This window comes from Lissotriton vulgaris, chromosome 7 (assembly GCF_964263255.1).
Source record: "Lissotriton vulgaris chromosome 7, aLisVul1.2, whole genome shotgun sequence".
Classification (NCBI taxonomy): domain Eukaryota; kingdom Metazoa; phylum Chordata; class Amphibia; order Caudata; family Salamandridae; genus Lissotriton; species Lissotriton vulgaris.
The window spans coordinates 93,656,141-93,674,847 of NC_141695.1; the positions used below are offsets into that span (position 1 = coordinate 93,656,141).

General features: G+C 43.7%; 1 protein-coding gene across 1 annotated transcript; it reads left to right on the forward strand.

Moving 5' to 3' along the window:
• Window positions 1-5,246: 5,246 nt before the first annotated feature.
• On the forward strand, window positions 5,247-6,173 carry LOC147700892 (olfactory receptor 5V1-like). Its single transcript, XM_086929264.1, has one exon. It carries the CDS (start codon window positions 5,247-5,249, stop codon window positions 6,171-6,173), a length of 927 nt encoding a protein of 308 aa, XP_086785390.1.
• Window positions 6,174-18,707: the final 12,534 nt, after the last annotated feature.

Consider the following 18,707-nt stretch of genomic DNA (forward strand, 5'->3'; position numbering starts at 1 on the left):
GACCCAAGGAGGCCAAGAACATTGGGAAAAACTATGTAAATGTGGATGACAGTGACTCTCTCACCTTTAAACTTTGTTTACTAAGCTTGGATCCTCCTTCTCAAAGCCCTTTCTATTTATCGCAGATGTGTGGGTGTGTCAGGGGTCATCCGGGAGTTCAAACACAAATCTTCCAGGAGCCAGGCAGCAAGAACCATTATCAATAGAACAACTCTAGTCATCCACAGTACATTGGTTAACTTGGCAACTTTTATACATGTTGTACATTGCACAGTTAAGGACATCTTGCAGTCCCACAGGAGATGTCCAGCAATTCCACGGTCAGTTCTCTTGAATATGCTTAACACCATTGCTGCTGATCTTAATCTTCTCCTGTGCTGGGCCATTATAAAAACGGGTGTGGTCATGACGAGCTCAGCTCGTCATGAGCACCTGAGAGGTATATGCCATGACGAGCTGAGCTCGTCATGAGCACCGAAGGGGTTAATGACAGTACCCAAGTGATATGTTTCGTTGAATTCCTAGCTTGTACAGGTATTTATATGTGATATCTGATACCAGTCATAATAATTACTTATTTAAATAAATATTGACCCAGTGTAGATCTTGTGATGTTGTAAACAAAGGTTCAATATCAAGCATTCTTTCTGCTTCTCGGGATACAGTTATTCTGACTATATGTAGGCTTTTAACTTTTAAATTATATTTAATAAATGTATATTTCATCTCATAAAAACATGAAAACAAATTACTTACCTGTAACTGCGGTTATCCAGTATTGCTAACTTTCATAGATTCACATGCCTGAATCATTCCCACGGTAAATAAAAAAGCAGTTCAAAGGTAAATAACAGTAGTAGGCCCAAAAGAAAAGGCCTGAGGCCTAGATCTTAGTAGCCTATCTACATCATAATGCTAAAAGAACCAAACATTTGGTTACAGCCAATCAGCTATCAGCACCCTCTAGAACCCTCTCTGCAGAGCCAGTTCTCCTCAGATTTTCGTTAGCACAAGTGGGAAATAAGTATCCCAAACCAGAGAACTGACTCTCCGTTGAGGAGGGTGGGTGCATGTGAATCTCTGAAAGATACCAATACTGGATAACCATAATTACAGGTAAGTAACTTGTTTTCTTATCCAGTATTGGGGTATCTTTCATAGATTTACATGCCTGAATCAGAGTAGCAAACAGTATACCAAGTATACAGTCGGTTGCAGATGGTGGGAGACTTGTGCTGATAAACTCCCAGTTGCATCCATTATTTGTTAACAGATGCTCGAAAATGCAAACCTTCAAAGTTAAAACATGAGTTATAAGAACTAAAGCGACGCGTCCTCTCTCCGGGCTGTGTTCCACAGCCCGGAGAGAGGACGCGTCACACGCCGCTCCCGCTCTGATACAGGCCTGGGGTATCCCGTGGTCCTTTTCGAGTCGTACCCGACGAGAACCGACATTAGAATACCTTAAAGAACAGTACCATGTTCAACGTCTCCGATATTTTCGAATATTACATAACAATCTGTATACTGTTAATTTGAGTGCACCGGCAACAAAGTTAGTCAGTTCATTGGTAGTTCATCTACTCAATCAGTGTGGTTCTAAGGTCTTTCCACTCGCCGGTTTTGCACCTTATAATTCGTGTGTTCTGTAACTCTCGTGCGTCTATACAGGCAGTGCACCCAGTGCTTTAACTGACCAAAAGCCTTGCAGGATCCCTACTTCGTGAAGGTTCTTGGTGCCGATTTCAGCCCAAACGGGAACACTTTGAACTTATAACGGGCGTCAGCCACTTGAAAGCGAAGATATTTGTGCTGTTTGGGTTGGATAGGTATGTGGAAATACGCATCTTCCCTATCCAGAGACCCCATAAAATATCCTTTGTTTAAACAACTCAAATCTTGTGAAGACGAGGGGGAGGGGGACCCCTGGGCAGAGTAGTAGGTGGCTGTTTGATTAATTCCAGGGACTGGCCATTGGTTATTAGGTCTAGAACCTATTGGTCTGACGTAATTTCCTGTCACTTGTGAACAAAAGCTGAAATCTTCGGGCCCACAGGTAAAGAGGGTAAAATGGTTGGTGCCCTGTGGAGATCACGGCTTCCTGTTAGTGTCTCGGCCTTGATACTGTGATCTCTTTCGACCACCCTGACGGGAGAAACTAGTCATAGACTATCGGCGGTATGATGTCTGGCTGTAATCCTGTACTGGGATTGATACTGCTTATTTGGTTGGTTCTCTTGATGAAAAACCATGTCCTCTCGCTCCTCTGAAAGATCCATGCCCGTATTGAAGGGTACTTAATGATCGTGCAGTATCTGTGTCAGTTTTTATAGCAAAGTGGGCTTCATCAAAATGTTTACAAAACCAAAAACTCTCCATCATAGGCCATGCCTAGAATCTTTGTTTGCCCCTCAGGTCTGAAAGTAGTGGCTTTAAGCCATCCCTGGCGTCTAAGCACTGCAGCCCCTGCTAGCCGACGGAGGTTGGTGTTCACGATGTCCAAGGCGCAATCTATAGTTTCTGATGCAGCACGTTCTCCTTCCAACAAAATCTTTCTTGCTTCCTATCTTCAGTCCTCAGGAATGAGGTCAATGAGACTCGCCATGTCTGACCACATTTGACGGTCATAACAGCTGATTATCGCTAGAGGATTGGCAGCTCTAATAAAGGCCGTTGCCAAAGTAGAGAAGTTTTAGCCTATAAGGTCCAGACGACGTCCTTCCTTGTCAGGCTGTGTGGTGATAGGCGTTGCAGGAGTTTAGATTGTTGTTGGGTGGCCTGTGAAATTACTGAATCTGGCAGCATGGTGGTCTATCAGACGTGATGGGCTGTTAGCAGGTGCACATTATTTCTTTTCTATGAGCGGAAGCACTGCGGAAATAGACTTATTCTATTTTAGGTACCACTCTCGTGATCTTCCTGGATTCTTCCTCAAAATCATGAAGGAAATATTCTGTCTGTTCAACTGTAACTGGTAGTTGAAATCTAGCTGCTGCTCGCTGCATTAAAAAATGTACAGGATGCTGTCATAGATGAGGCCATCGTAGACAATCTCATCATAGACTTTGCTGTCGTAGACATTGTTATGTAGGCGAGGTTATTGCAGACGAGAACGTCGTCATAGATAACCGTCATGACCAACCATCATAGATGAGGCTGTCATAGATGACAGTCATGGACAATGCCATCTTAGATGAGGCAATCATAGGTGAGGGCATTCGTAGATGAGGCAATCATAGATGAGGCCATTCGTGGATGAGGCCATTCGTGGATGAGGCCATTCATGGATGAGGCCATTTGTAGATGGGGCCATTCGTAGATGAGGCCATTGTTAGATGAGGCCATTGGTAGATGAGGCCATTGGTAGATGAAGCCATTGGTAGATGAGGCTATTAGTAGATGAGGCCATTGGTAGAGGAGGCCATTGGTAGATGAGGCCATTGGTGGATGAGGCCATTGGTACATGAGGCCATACATAGATGATGCGGTTGTCATAGACGACAGTCATAGACAATACCATCATAGATAATGTTAACATAGGTGATGTCATCCGTAGATGAGGCAATCATAGATGAGGCAATCGTATAATGGCCATCCATGGATGAGGCCATTCATAGATGGAGCCATTTGTAGTTGAGGCCATTCATAGATGAGGCCATACGTAGATGAGGCTTCATTGATAAGGTTGTCATAGACGACCATCATAGATGAGGTTGTCTTCGAGCGAAGGCTGTCCTAGGCAATGCCATTGTAGATGAGACCATCATAGACAAGGCTGTCATAGACGATCGTCGTAGAGGAGGCCGTCGTTGACGACCGTCGTAGATGAGCCCGTCGTCGGCGACCGTCATAGATGAGGTCGTAGTCAACGACCGTCATAGATGAGGCAGCCCTCGACGACCGTCGTAGATGACCGTCGTAGATGAGACCGTCGTCGACAACCGTCAGAGTTGAGGCCGTCGTAGATGAGGCCGTCGTCTACGACCGTCGTAGATGAGGCCGTCGTGGACGACCGTCGTAGATGAGGTGGCGTCGACGACCGTCATAGATGAGGCCGTCGTCGACGACCGTCGTAGATGAGGCCGTCGTTGACGAGACCATCATAGATGAGGTCCATATTGGTGAGGCAGTAATAGTAGATATGGAGTTTTGTTATGGACTCCTAATGTCATGTTAAGAGGGTTTCCCTGATGTAGTGTCAGGGATGAAAAGGGAGTTGTAGGATCAACCTCTGAGGAAGTTTTTGCCAATTGCCTCTATGTGAGAAGTGCCTTATAAAGACCCAAGTTGAGTCTTTATGGCTTTTATGTGCGCCCTCTGGAGGCTCCTGGCGTGACTTCTCCCTTTGACCTCTCCTATGAGGTGAAGGAATCCTCATCATAAGTGGCAGATTAAAGTCTCTGTAGTCCCAATAATAGCCTCATCTCTTAGAAAATTAGAGTTATTGAGGAAAAGGTTAGGCATATTTCGTAGTCTATTACCTTGTTTTCTGCCAATCTGCCATATTACTGCCTTAACCCCTTCCATGCTCATGACGAGCTCAGCTCTTCATGAACAATGGGATTCAAGGGAGGTCAGCATCCGGGATGAATTGCCTTAGCATTCAAGGTGTTAATAGGGTCAGAAAAATGAAGTATGATCTTGGATGATCCAAAAAGGAGTAAAAGCTGAAGAAACTGAGCAGAGCTCAGCGAGACTCCCTTCACACACGATGTGCAGTGAAAATCTGAGGAGAACTGGCTCTGCAGAGAGGGTTCTAGAGGGTGCTGATAGCTGATTGGTTGTGACCAAATTTTTGGTTCTTTTAGCATAATGATGTAGATAGGCTACTAAGATCTAGGCCTCAGGCCTTTTCTTTTGGGCCTACTACTGTCATTTACATTTGGCACTGCTTTTTTATTTACCATGGGACTCCCGCCTCGGCGACGGGGAATGATTCAGGCATGTGAATCAATGAAAGATACCCCAATACTGGATAACATATTTACACCTAAAATATGGAATCTTGGGTAACCACCATGGCAGAAGTTGATTCATGCACACAAGGCTATCATTGTCTTATGACAGAAATTACAATGCTTTGCAATTGCCAAACTACTGTGTGTGCAATAACCGCAATATATTTTTTCTAAATGTTAATATAAGAAACTTAACTGTCTAGCGTCATGCCCCACATTAATGTAAATTGTCTCTTTATTTGCAGATTTTCTAAATAAACCAACACCAGGAGACTGCATTACTGGAACATGGGAGAGGAAAATCAAACTTCAGCAAATGAGTTCATCATTTTAGGTTTCTTTGATCTACCACATCTCCAAGTTCCTCTCTTTGTTTCCTTTTTACTAATTTACTTCTTAACACTGGTGGCAAATCTTCTCATCATGGTAATTGTCTATTCCAACACACAATTGCACACACCAATGTATTTTTTTCTAACAAACTTAGCCTTTGTTGACATCACTTTCACAACAATAATTTTCCCCAATATGCTGGTACATTTTTTTCAGAAGGGTACCCCCATTTCTATGACTGGATGTCTGCTACAGATGTACTTTTTCATTACCATGGTATCTACAGAACTCCTTCTTCTCGGAGTCATGGCCTATGATAGGTACCAGGCTATCTGTAATCCCTTACGGTACACCACCATCATGAATAATGTAAAGTGCATCACGCTGGCTGCATTAAGCTGGATAGTTGGCCTCACGGACCCAATACCACACATTGTCCAAATAGCCGGGCTCTCCTTCTGTGGGTCTCATAAAATCAATCACTTCTTCTGCGATGTTACAGCTGTAATGAAGCTTTCCTGTAGCAGCACTCGTACTGTTGAGGTACTGAGCTACATTATTGGTGTTATAGTTGGTTTGATACCTTTTGTATTAACTATCACATCTTACATTAGCATTATCTCGACAATCCTAAAAATCCAGTCTAAAGAGGGGAGGAACAAAGCCTTTTCCACATGTACCTCCCACCTCACTGTTGTTATTTTATTCTATGGTGTTATTTGTTCTACATACATGCGACCAACATCAACGTTTTCAATAAAAGACAACAAACTGCTATCCTTTTCATATGTAGCTGTAACTCCATTGTGTAACCCCATTATATACAGTCTGAAAAACACAGAATTTAAAAAAATACTAAGGAAAACAAAGATTACAGGATAGTGAGGGCCACTGGGATTGCTCTACTCAGATCCCTTTGCACTTTCTGTATAATTATGGGTTTCTACAGTTCCCCTATATTCCAGTGTATGCTGTAAAATTTGGAAAGTGTAAACATGTTTTTTTATGGTTTACATATTACTTAAATGGCGTACTAGGGGTGCAACCTTTGTTTAAGACACTTTGCAAAGTTAACACTTCATCTTTCTGCTCCGGATTGCTTTATCTGGGTATAAAAGAAGTTGGGCATTTTCCCATGTCATACAGCTTATATTTTCTCAGTGAGTAATTTGCATTTGTTGGCCAAAATAAACATCAGGATGTGTGAGAGTAATTATACGCAAATCTTCGGATTATGTTGGCATTAGCCCTGCTAGCTCACAGTGCACCATCCGTAACCCTAACCTGACAAGCTAACAAATGGATAGTGCAAACTCAGAACTTGACAACCTTGACTACCCAAGGAAATCAAAGTAACAAATTTAGAACCACTGTGTTTGGTTACTCATGCATACCGAAAGGAATACACAAGAAATACTCAACAAGGCATTCCAATATTTGTTGAAGCATTGAGATTCTTGTAAAAAAACTAAAAAAACGCTACAATAATTATTAGAAAGAAACAGAATAATGTAATTAGCATTACGACAATGGTAAAGAAAAAGAACAATTCCACCATTGTGCTATAACAGAGAATATGTGCTTCCATTTAAGTACTGTGTTATATTGTACTCATACCTAGCACTACCTAACCTAGTATGATAAGGGTGGGTGAATCTGCAAAATCTCTGCAGGGTGATCTAACTCCCCATTACCTTTGAGTAAGTGTCATCAGGATGACTGTCATGGTGAGGAGCTAGGCAGCATCTCTTGCTAAGGTAAACAGGAATCAGCTGGACTGGAATTCACGCATGGTTGACTCCTTAATGCTACCGAAATACTCCTCTGACTAAAAAAGGAAGGTATGTTGTTTATAAAATAAACATCACCCATGCCGCCATGCTGAATTCCTAGTCAGTCTGCTATTGTTTATTCTATTGTGATAGTACTGTCGCCAAGTGGCCAAAACAAGTGAAAACAGTATGCATAGTGTATCTAACCCTTGTACAGAATGCTCAAGGTGGGGTGATAATATGCCTAGAAGTCGAAATGTAAGCTCAGCCATTTCAGCAAATATTATCCTGCACAGGCACGCATGAAATGTGTCTCAGCTGTCAGTGAACAGTGTTCAGAAAAAGATGTCAAGTTAACATGAACATGCAAAGTGGTTGTGCTCTGCTCAGCCTGAGAATGTGACCACATGACACCCAATCCTTGAATGTAAGGTGACCAGGAAGCTATCACAAACTATGCTAAAATATAACTCCCCATTCAGAAGCGGTATCCTCAATATCCATGACATGCTTGACTTTAAGCACAACACAACACTTGGGTCTATAACAAACAAGACAGAAAAAACCTAGTACTGGTGGAGTGTCCATTTTAAAGAACAGTTTACCTCACCCACCAAAGGTGGCATGCTTCATCATAAGGTAACCTCCTTGCACCATGATGCTTAGTCACAATGTGAGCTACAACCCCCTCTGTGAGAGGAAGGTGCTCAGCGATGTTTTGAGAAGAGGTGTAGTAAATACATTAGATGAGCTTATTGTGATGATGGCAGCAGAGCAAAATCAAATGAAAAGTGTGATAGTTAAAACTAGCTACAGGTTGCGCAAATATCAGTATTGGCGCACCATTGGGCCAGGATTAAAAACTAGGACACCGCAAAGGGGATTCAACCTGCCTCTGGGTCAAAATGGTAGGCTAGTGGTAGGTCAACATGGTTCAACCTGCAACCCACAACAGAGTTGTGGTGGCTCTTCTTCAGGACTTCCAGTTAAAGCTTCAATGTGATATTGTGCTTCAATACAGAACCACTGAGTAAACTAAGGTGTATTCAAAACCAGTCATTTTGTGGCAGTCCACGTAATCAAGGATCCACTGCCAGTCACTTGAAAAAGAGCATGTGTAACTTCTTCATTAAAACCACTAATTTTGTGAACAACAAAACTAGGTCAAATATTTGTGTGCCCATTTAGTGTAATGTTAGTAGAAATGTGTATGTGACGAGATATCACATCACTGACAATAGCCCCTAGCACACGTAACATGCCCATCCCATTTAGACTTTTAAAGGTATCATAATAAAAATTATCTGTAAACATCACAAACATAACATAATTGTTCCTGTTAATGGGTTGACCTTACGCATTAACATCGAGCATCATGCCTCAGCTCTACCCCAGTGTGGTCTCAAGGTACTCTTTAACCTGCATATCAGTGATAGGACAGAGACAAAACAAGAGAAAATAGATTGGCACAAGAACCAAAGTGAAAATCCTAGAAATCTTTTTAGCATCTGTGACCAATGGTGTGGGCATGTAATGTATTATAGGAGCTATTGTCAGTGATGTGATATCTCGGCAGATATCCTTTTCTAATGACATGACTCACAATGGGCACAGAAATGTTTTTTTTAAACTTTTTTTATTAGGAGCGTGCAGATCAAAATGAATATACAGTCATTAAATTATAAACATCAGTTCAATATACTGTTGTCTGGCCATGGGAGCAACTTGGTACCGTTTTCGAGTCATAGAGTGCATCCTTTAGGAAGTGCCATACAGGAGATAATTTTACACTGATATCCCGGCTCTATTGTGGGTGCAACATTCTAGGACCCTTTATGTCCTGCCCCAAAGTTGGTCCATTTGCAATTGCTAAATAAACAAGAAGAATCCTACTACCAGTGTGAAAGAGAAGGGGGGAACACTCAGTGTTGTGTAAAATACCCCTCACACACCAACAGGCCCCTTGGTGTCATGCTTCATCATCGGGGTCTTCGCACCCCGCTAGAGGGATGCGGCACGCTGCGACCTGCGACTACGCGGGAGCGTTGACAAATGTAGACTATGTGTGGTGTGTGTTGAGTGTGAGTGAAAAAGTGGGATTGGATGTGAGTGGGGGATGTGATGAGAAATTTAAAAAGTACCTGGCTAGTGGGTAAAATGAAAAAAACTTTATTTCGTACCACTGGCTGGTGCTATTAAAAAGTGTGCAAAGAAAACAAGGTTTTTTTGTCTTAATTAGGGACAGAACCTCTGGTGTGCGTCGACATGTTTCGGTACGTGTGTACCTTCTTCAGGACGGGGCACAACTTCCCAACCCTACTCACGTTTTTCTATCAAAAATGGGGATTATTTTAATCTTTCTAAAAAGTGATAACACTCGTTAAAGATGGCTATAATGTGCCTACAGCGGTTCCTTGGATCATGTAATTACATGTCCTGAAAAAAAGAGAAAACCATTAGGTTTGGTTACCATGTGGTAATGGCTCAGACAGGTGCAGTCACCTGGAGCCCCAAACAGTTAAATAAACCTGTAAAGGAAAAAGACATACTAAACACACAACATATAAGACACATTTAGGATTTTTTGTACTTATTGTTTTTGGACATACTCGTGGTCTTTGCTGTCTATTGCCTCATGAGCAAATCCTGAGCATCAAGGTAGGTAGGTGGATCCACAATCTATAGAGACAGAGAGGTGGGCTCAGTGTTGTTGTATTTACTCACTTTTTAACTCTGCCATACACCTAGATAGGCAGGATTCTGTTTGAAAGAATACTCACGAAATCCGCCTATATTGGCCTCCTTCTACCACCCTGTGCTGCTCCGCCGTGAATGACATACGAACGGGTTAGATGGTATATAAAGGGTGACTGGATGTGTTCCCATTGGTTAATTAGCGGAAATAACCAGAGACCATGTATGGAGAATATCCATGTTACCGCCTCTGTGCATGTGGTCTAATCACATGTAACATGTAGCCTCCTGTTATTTGTTTGTTGCCGGGATGTCCAAATTTGGGCTTTCCGCTCATTAGCCACTCACCGACTGTTGTTATGACTCGCGCTAACAGAGAACCCATTGGTAGCAGCTACCGCTCGAATGTGTCTCATGCGCCCATGCGCATCAGTGGATTCCCCGTTCATTCTTTGCGCATGCGCGAATCCGATTGACTGCAGCGCATGCGCGATAATGTTTTTAATGGTAGTGTTGGTCCCATTCATTCCATCATAGATGGTGTGTCGGGGTTTCGGTTGTCAGATAAGTTCCTTGACAATAAAAGCGAAAGCTGGTTTTATGTTTGGTTATGCTCCTTTCCTTGTTATATATTTATTTGGAGTGATATACCAAACGGATGTATATATTGCTGTGGTAACTCGATACCCAGATATTGGGTGGTACTTGCATCGACCCAGTGGTTGGTGTTCTGATCACTGATGTAGTTTCCTAGGTATCGAGGTTCCTGTTACATCCCGTAGATGATAAAGTGGCCCTATTACAGCTTAGGGATAATCAAGTGATTTGATTCCACGGTATATCATCATTCAGTCCTGTGATATGGGTTCCCAGGCGGAACACCCAACGTTGGAACAGGCCTGCCTCTGAAGGTAGTCTTTCAATGATAGTCCAGCGTAGGTCGTTGATGCAGTGTTGTTGTGACAGAAAATGTGATGCCATCTTAGTTGTCGTTTTTTTACAGCGTATATTACTTTTATGTTCCCCTATCCTTATTTTGACGGGTCTGGTGGTCATGCCTACATATTCCAGTCCGCACGGGCAAGTTATTATGTAGACCACGTTTTTCGTATTGCAGTTCGAAAATTGGCGCTGTTCCCATGTCATGCCATTCCTGAAGGTGAGGTTCTTGCTTTTCTGGGTTTGGTGACAGCAACTGCAATCGCCACATGGGAAGTGACCTTGTATACTGGTCAAATTGTGTTTTGCAGCCTGGTTTTGTCGTGGTCTAGTATGGACCACGATGTCTTTTATGTTCTTGCCCCTCCGATGTGCATGCAGCGGTTTATCAATATTTAGGTCTCCACAGTTCAGTATACCCCAGTGCTTATCGATGACCTTTGATACCTGGTTCGATATGGTGGAGTAAGTTGTCACACAGATAGGTCTCCTGTTTGTTTCCTTTTCTTTGGGATTTTCTTCTATGAGTGCCTCCCTGTTAGCGCGAGTCATAACAACAGTCGGTGAGTGGCTAATGAGCGGAAAGCCCAAATTTGGACATCCCGGCAACAAACAAATAACAGGAGGCTACATGTTACATGTGATTAGACCACATGCACAGAGGCGGTAACATGGATATTCTCCATACATGGTCTCTGGTTATTTCCGCTAATTAACCAATGGGAACACATCCAGTCACCCTTTATATACCATCTAACCCGTCCGTATGTCATTCACGGCGGAGCAGCACAGGGTGGTAGAAGGAGGCCAATATAGGCGGATTTCGTGAGTATTCTTTCAAACAGAATCCTGCCTATCTAGGTGTATGGCAGAGTTAAAAAGTGAGTAAATACAACAACACTGAGCCCACCTCTCTGTCTCTATAGATTGTGGATCCACCTACCTACCTTGATGCTCAGGATTTGCTCATGAGGCAATAGACAGCAAAGACCACGAGTATGTCCAAAAACAATAAGTACAAAAAATCCTAAATGTGTCTTATATGTTGTGTGTTTAGTATGTCTTTTTCCTTTACAGGTTTATTTAACTGTTTGGGGCTCCAGGTGACTGCACCTGTCTGAGCCATTACCACATGGTAACCAAACCTAATGGTTTTCTCTTTTTTTCAGGACATGTAATTACATGATCCAAGGAACCGCTGTAGGCACATTATAGCCATCTTTAACAAGTGTTATCACTTTTTAGAAAGATTAAAATAATCCCCATTTTTGATAGAAAAACGTGAGTAGGGTTGGGAAGTTGTGCCCCGTCCTGAAGAAGGTACACACGTACCGAAACATGTCGACGCACACCAGAGGTTCTGTCCCTAATTAAGACAAAAAAACCTCGTTTTCTTTGCACACTTTTTAATAGCACAAGCCAGGGGTACGAAATAAAGTTTTTTTCATTTTACCCACTAGCCAGGTACTTTTTAAATTTCTCATCACATCCCCCACTCACATCCAATCCCACTTTTTCACTCACACTCAACACACACCACACGTAGTCTACATTTGTCAACGCTCCCGCGTAGTCGCAGGTCGCAGCGTGCCGCATCCCTCTAGCGGGGTGCGAAGACCCCGATGATGAAGCATGACACCAAGGGGCCTGTTGGTGTGTGAGGGGTATTTTACACAACACTGAGTGTTCCCCCCTTCTGTTTCACACTGGTAGTAGGATTCTTCTTGTTTATTTATCAGTGCCCGTGGAGTAGGAATCCTACGTTGTACTCTACCTCCCTTCTTTGTTAAAAAAACCATTTGCAATTGCATCATGTGATCACATTACTACTTTTAGTTTTACTTACTTTCTAAATGAAACAAAACATACCAACTTATAATTGCTGTTGACAGCATCTGGTGGTATAAACATTCTCCCATAAGTTGTATTTGCGTGCCCTTATTTGATGTTTATACAAAAGGGGGTGGTGATGGACGGAGCATCTGAACCAATCAAACACTCACACTCAGTCAAAAGATCTGGGTTTGATCCATCACCGTTCTTTAACCCACTTTGCCACCCCAGTTCAGACATGGCTATATGCAAATCAGTCTGACCCTGTGCCTCATGGGAACAGTCCAGCCCAAACTGCCAAGCCATGCCTTCCCTGGACCGGAAACAAGCTTCCGAGGACCGAGTTCTGGCATTACAGCAGTCTTCAGCCCGGCTTGCTTGAATCCAGTAGCAAAGTGAGCAAGGGACTCACGTCTGAGCATACCCTGCCACACTTATGGCGGCGAAAGCGGTACAAAAGGGGGTGGTGATGGACGGAGCATCTGAACCAATCAAACACTCACACCCAGTCAAAAGATCTGGGTTTGATCCATCACCGTTCTTTAACCCACTTTGCCACCCCAGTTCAGACATGGCTATATGCAAATCAGTCTGACCCTGTGCCTCATGGGAACAGTCTAGCCCGAACTGTCAAGCTATGCCTTCCCTGGACCGGAAACAAGCTTCCGAGGACCGGTTTCTGGCATTACAGCCGTCTTCAGCCCGGCTTGCTTGAATCCAGTGGCAAAGTGAGCAAGGGACTCACGTCTGAGCATACCCTGCCACACGCATGGCCGCCAAAGCAGTACTAAAGGGGGTGGTGATGGACGGAGCATCTGAACCAATCAAACACTCACAACCAGTCAAAAGATCTGGGTTTGATCCATCACCGTTCTTTAGCCCACTCTGCCACCCCAGTTCAGACATGGCTATATGCAAATCAGTCTAACCCCGTGCCTCATGGGAACAGTCCAGCCCGAACTGCCAAGCCATGTCTTCCCTGGACCGGAAACAAGCTTCCCAGGACCGTTTTCTGGCATTACAGCCGTCTTCAGCCCGGCTTGCTTGAATCCAGTGGGAAAGTGAGCAAGGGACTCACGTCTGAGCATACCTTGCCACACTTATGGTGACCAAAGCGGTACAAAAGGGGGTCGTGATGGATTGAGCATCTGAACCAATCAAACACTCACACCCACTCAAAAGATCTGGGTTTGTTCCATCACCGTTCTTTAGCCCACTCTGCCACCCCAGTTCAGACATGGCTATATGCAAATAAGTCTGACCCTGTGCCTCATGAGAACAATCCATCCCGAACTGCCAAGCCATGCCTTCCCTGGACCGGAAACAAGCTTCCCGAGGACCGGTTTCTGGCATTACAGCCGTCTTCAGCCCGGCTTGCTTGAATCCAGTGGCAAAGTGACCAAGGGACTCACGTCTGAGCATACCCTGCCACACTTATGGCGGCGAAAGCGGTACAAAAGGGGGTGGTGATGGACGGAGCATCTGAACCAATCAAACACTCACACCCAGTCTAAAGATCTGGGTTTGATCCATCACCGTTCTTTAGCCCACTCTGCCACCCCAGTTCAGACATGGCTATATGCAAATCAGTCTGACCCTGTGCCTCATGGGAACAGTCCAGCCCGAACTGCCAAGCCATGCCTTCCCTGGACCGGAAACAAGCTTCCCGAGGACTGGTTTCTGGCATTACAGGCGTCTTCAGCCCGGCTTGCTTGAATCCAGTGGCAAAGTGAGCAAGGGACTCACGTCTGAGCATACCCTGCCACACTTATGGCGGCGAAAGCGGTACAAAAGGGGGTGGTGATGGACGGAGCATCTGAACCAATCAAACACTCACACCCAGTCTAAAGATCTGGGTTTGATCCATCACCGTTCTTTAGCCCACTCTGCCACCCCAGTTCAGACATGACTATATGCAAATCAGTCTGACCCTGTGCCTCATGGGAACAGTCCAGCCCGAACTGCCAAGCCATGCCTTCCCTGGACCGGAAACAAGCTTTCGAGGACCGGTTTCTGGCATTACAGCCGTCTTCAGCCCGGCTTGCTTGAATCCAGTGGCAAAGTGAGCAAGGGACTCACGTCTGAGCATACCCTGCCACACTTATGGTGGCCAAAGCGGTACAATAGGGGGTGGTGATGGACGGAGCATCTGAGCCAATCAAACACTCACACCCAGTCAAAAGATCTGGGTTTGATCCATCACCGTTCTTTAGCCCACTCTGCCACCCCAGTTCAGACATGGCTATATGCAAATCATTGATTCAGATGCTCCGTCCATCACCACCCCCTTTTGTACTTATTTGATGTTTAAGCAAGGTTTTTACGTGGTGCAATGTCCCATACCTCTGATCCCCATACCCTGTTGAGGTGTACCTGGGTGGAGGGAGGGGGGCGTGAGGGGGAAAGCACGTGGTAATAATGGACCAGCAATAGGGGCCTAGCTCATGTACAGGGTCTCCCAGACATTGGTATGTGAGTCTGCTGTGTATGGACATATGGGGCACAAAATGTTTGATCTCGTTTTGTTTGTTCATAAAATTGGCGGTCTTAATGAAGAAGTTACACATGCTCTTTTTCAGGGGACTGCCAGTGGATCTTTGATTATGTTGACTCCCACAAGATGACTAGTTTTGTATACACCTAAGTGTACTCAATTGTTTTGTATTTAAGCATAATATCAGGCAGAATGTTTACCTTTAGGTCCTGAAGAAGGCTGCCACACTTTTGTTGAGGGCTTCGGGCTGACCTACCACTAACCTACCATTTTAACCCAAAAGCAGATTTAATTCCCTCCTGCGTCCTAGTTATTAATCCTGGCCCAGCGGCACACTAATAAAGGTATTTGCACACCCTCAATTTTGCTCTGCTCCCCTCAAAAACCTTAGCTCATCTAAGGTTTTCACTATATCTCATCTCAAATCATCCCTGAGCTCCTCCTACTCAGAAAGGGGGTTGTAGCCCCCATCATGACTAAGCATCAGGGTGCGAGGAGGTTACACTATAAGGAAGCATGCCACCTTGGGTTGGTGAGGGAAACCTTCCTTTAAAATGGACACTCCACCATTACTATGTCTTTTCTGTCCTGTTTGTTATGGACCTGGGTGGTTTGTTTTAGTTAATATATTTATAATAGGGGAGTCAATTCCTACACGTCTTAAAACCTCCTCTGGCCCTTTTTGTTGTGATTTGATACTTGACTTTAAGCCCAGCTACATACTTTGTGAATTGAGGCTTGGATTGTTTCTGTTTGTCTTCCTTTTTTTAATGAAATAAAAAGAGCATTGTGAGTACTTCTTTGGTTTTATTTACTCCTCTGATCTGCGCTCTGATCATCCACCTGTCTCTGAGGATTTTTCCGATGACTACTGAAAGGAATGTGAGGAATGTGTATCAATATCCTGATACCTGTCAGGCGTTTTAATAGTATCACAATTATACAATTATCCTTCTGTATAAAGGTTACGTTATATGGAGTATGAACATGATAATACTGTAATTTCAGTATTTAATGCTGTTAAAAGTTGGTTGTGAAATAAAAGTTTGAGTAAATGATAATCTGTCCTTATTTAAAACGAAAAGAAATTGCATTTCTCAATTTGAAGGTTTATATAGTGTGAACCAGATTCAGGGGGTTTATTTGCAAGTCTGTTGCGCCATCGTAGAGTCACTTTTTTTACGCACCAGCGGCACAAGGGGCTTGCCCATATTTACAAAACCACATAAAGTCACCTCGCGTGACTCTTCATGGCCTTGTAAATATGGGCCTTTCACACATTTCTCTGTGGAACTTGACGTATTCCCTGATTTACAAAACTTTGTAAAACTTGGAATGTGTCAGAATCCTACGCCTCACCAAGGAAGACGCAGGAATGGCACAACAAGGAGAAATGCTTTTATTTCTTCTTGCTTCGTTTGTATGCAGGCTGCATTGTGCAGCATGCATAGAAAGTGGAAAATGCTATCAATGATTGTTTTTGTGCAGGAAGGTGTCCATTCCTGCACAGAAACAATCCTCACTTCAGGGCCAGCCCCTTGCCTAAATGGCACATTCCTGGCTGCACTGGCGCATAGCAGCCAATTGTGTATCAGTGCAGGGGAAAGCACAAGAATGCGTTGTATTGTTGTTAACATGACGCATCCCTGTGCTTTGAAAATCACCCAGCACAGTGCTTCTAAATGGCTTGCGTCTCCCCACTGCATCATTTTCTTGTAGATCAGGCCTGAATGGGCAGTAAAGCACTTCACATAATATCAAATGTTAACAAACAGTGTATATTTGCAGAACAGTCAAATAAGAGCAATTAACATAATAAACCTGGATAATACAGGTGTCATATTTATGTAAGTCCTTTCAAGTTGTAGTCCAATTTTCAATCTTCATATGCACTTGAGAATCAGCAATAGTGCACTCAAATATTTTCTTATCAAGATGTGGATCATGGAAGGGCTAATACCTTTAAAAAAAATGAAATCTTAAAACTATCTTAAAGAATGGATGAAAAGCAGTATAAACTGTGTTTATATCTAGAAGTAACAACATGTGTTCGTCAAACAACAAATTAGGAAGGCGTTTTTCAGAACGAAATTTCTGATGGAACACGACTCTTGACAGCTAGATTTAACAAATGTGTCATAGGTCAAGATAACATCTGCAAATCACATACCACTTTTTCCGATCCTCTCAGGATCCACCACCCCATGTCCATCAGTAAACTATGTTTCTATACTTACATAGTAGAAAAAAGCAATATATATATCTTCAATACATCATCTGATCTTTATCACTTATACATTAGACATAAGATTTATGTAACATTTTTCCTGTCCCGGGGGAAGGGGGGTGAGGAAGGATTTACCCCAACAGCAACAAAAAGATTGTGTGGTGGTCCCCAGTGGCATTGGGCCCTGCACCCACCGCAAAAAGGTCCCTAGAATAATTTTAACCCCCAGGGGGAAGAAAGCCCACTAGACACCAGGGATATTCTTTCTTAAAAAAAGGGTGGTGAGGCATGCCAAACTATTGGGCCTTGTACACACCCAAGAGGGGCCTAACAGTCTGTCTGCCTCTGGAGAGTGGATGTAACAGAAAGATTGCTGGGCACCAGGAATTATTATATAAAATTGAGAGGGGATGACCCACCCTGTCCACAGGCCAAGGTCTGCTCCAAAAAAAGGCAACAAATCTTTTTTGCCCCCCCCCCCCCACACTGCCTGTGGGGGTTTATAGAAACAAACTTGGCACCAGGGATTTCTTTTAAAAATAAGGAGTGAAGAGCCCAGACATTGGTCAAGTGAGTTGGTTTGCAAGGGCAAAGGTCTTTTTTTTACTATCCCTGGGGTGGATTGAATAGTGGTGGGGCTTCTTATTTCCAATCTTCTACTATCAGGTGAAGCAGAAGCTAACTAAAAACCAGGCGAGAATATTCGTAGGTGCAGTACGTCATGGCATTGGCCCTTGCCCCTTGCACATAAGGGCCCCAGCAGTCTTTGTTCCCATGGGGTAAACTGGTGGTTTATCCCCAAAGGTCCCCCTGAGAAGGCAGAAAATCCACTAACCACCAGGGCCATTATCGTTTGAGAAAAGAGGGGGCCACAAAGGTATTGGGCCCCTACTTCATAACAGGCCTGCCTTCCTAAGTGGGAAAACCCACTGGATGTCAAAGATATTTAAAAAATATTGGTGGGGACCAGCAGGTCTGACATCAGGCTGCACCCCATTTCTAAAGCCCCAGTAGTCTTTCGGCCAACCTGGTGTCTACAGCATCCCTATGGTAAGATGAAATTGATATCTTTTGTTCAGAGTTTTGAAGAAAGAGCCAACAGAAAGAGGTAAATCCAATTTCCATGGTGGGTGGCTGCACCATTATGGCTTTTGGTTAGACAATAACAAGGTACCCTAGAAAGTCTGGGCATTTTCTAAAACCTGGTCACCCAGGTGAACTGAGGGGGTTGTAGCTTGCATGAGTCGCGCAATATTGTCCTATCTAGAAATGCCCTCAAAATGTAGAAAAATGACAACTTTTGCTAAAAGTATGCATTTTCCTAACACTTCTGCGGGTACAATACAAGATCCTGTGGGGATCGACAACATTCCTAATACTCAATATTCCCATATTTCCAATAACCTGAGACAGGAGCAGTCAAAGCTAGGACTATGTGAGCACATCCTTAACCTCAT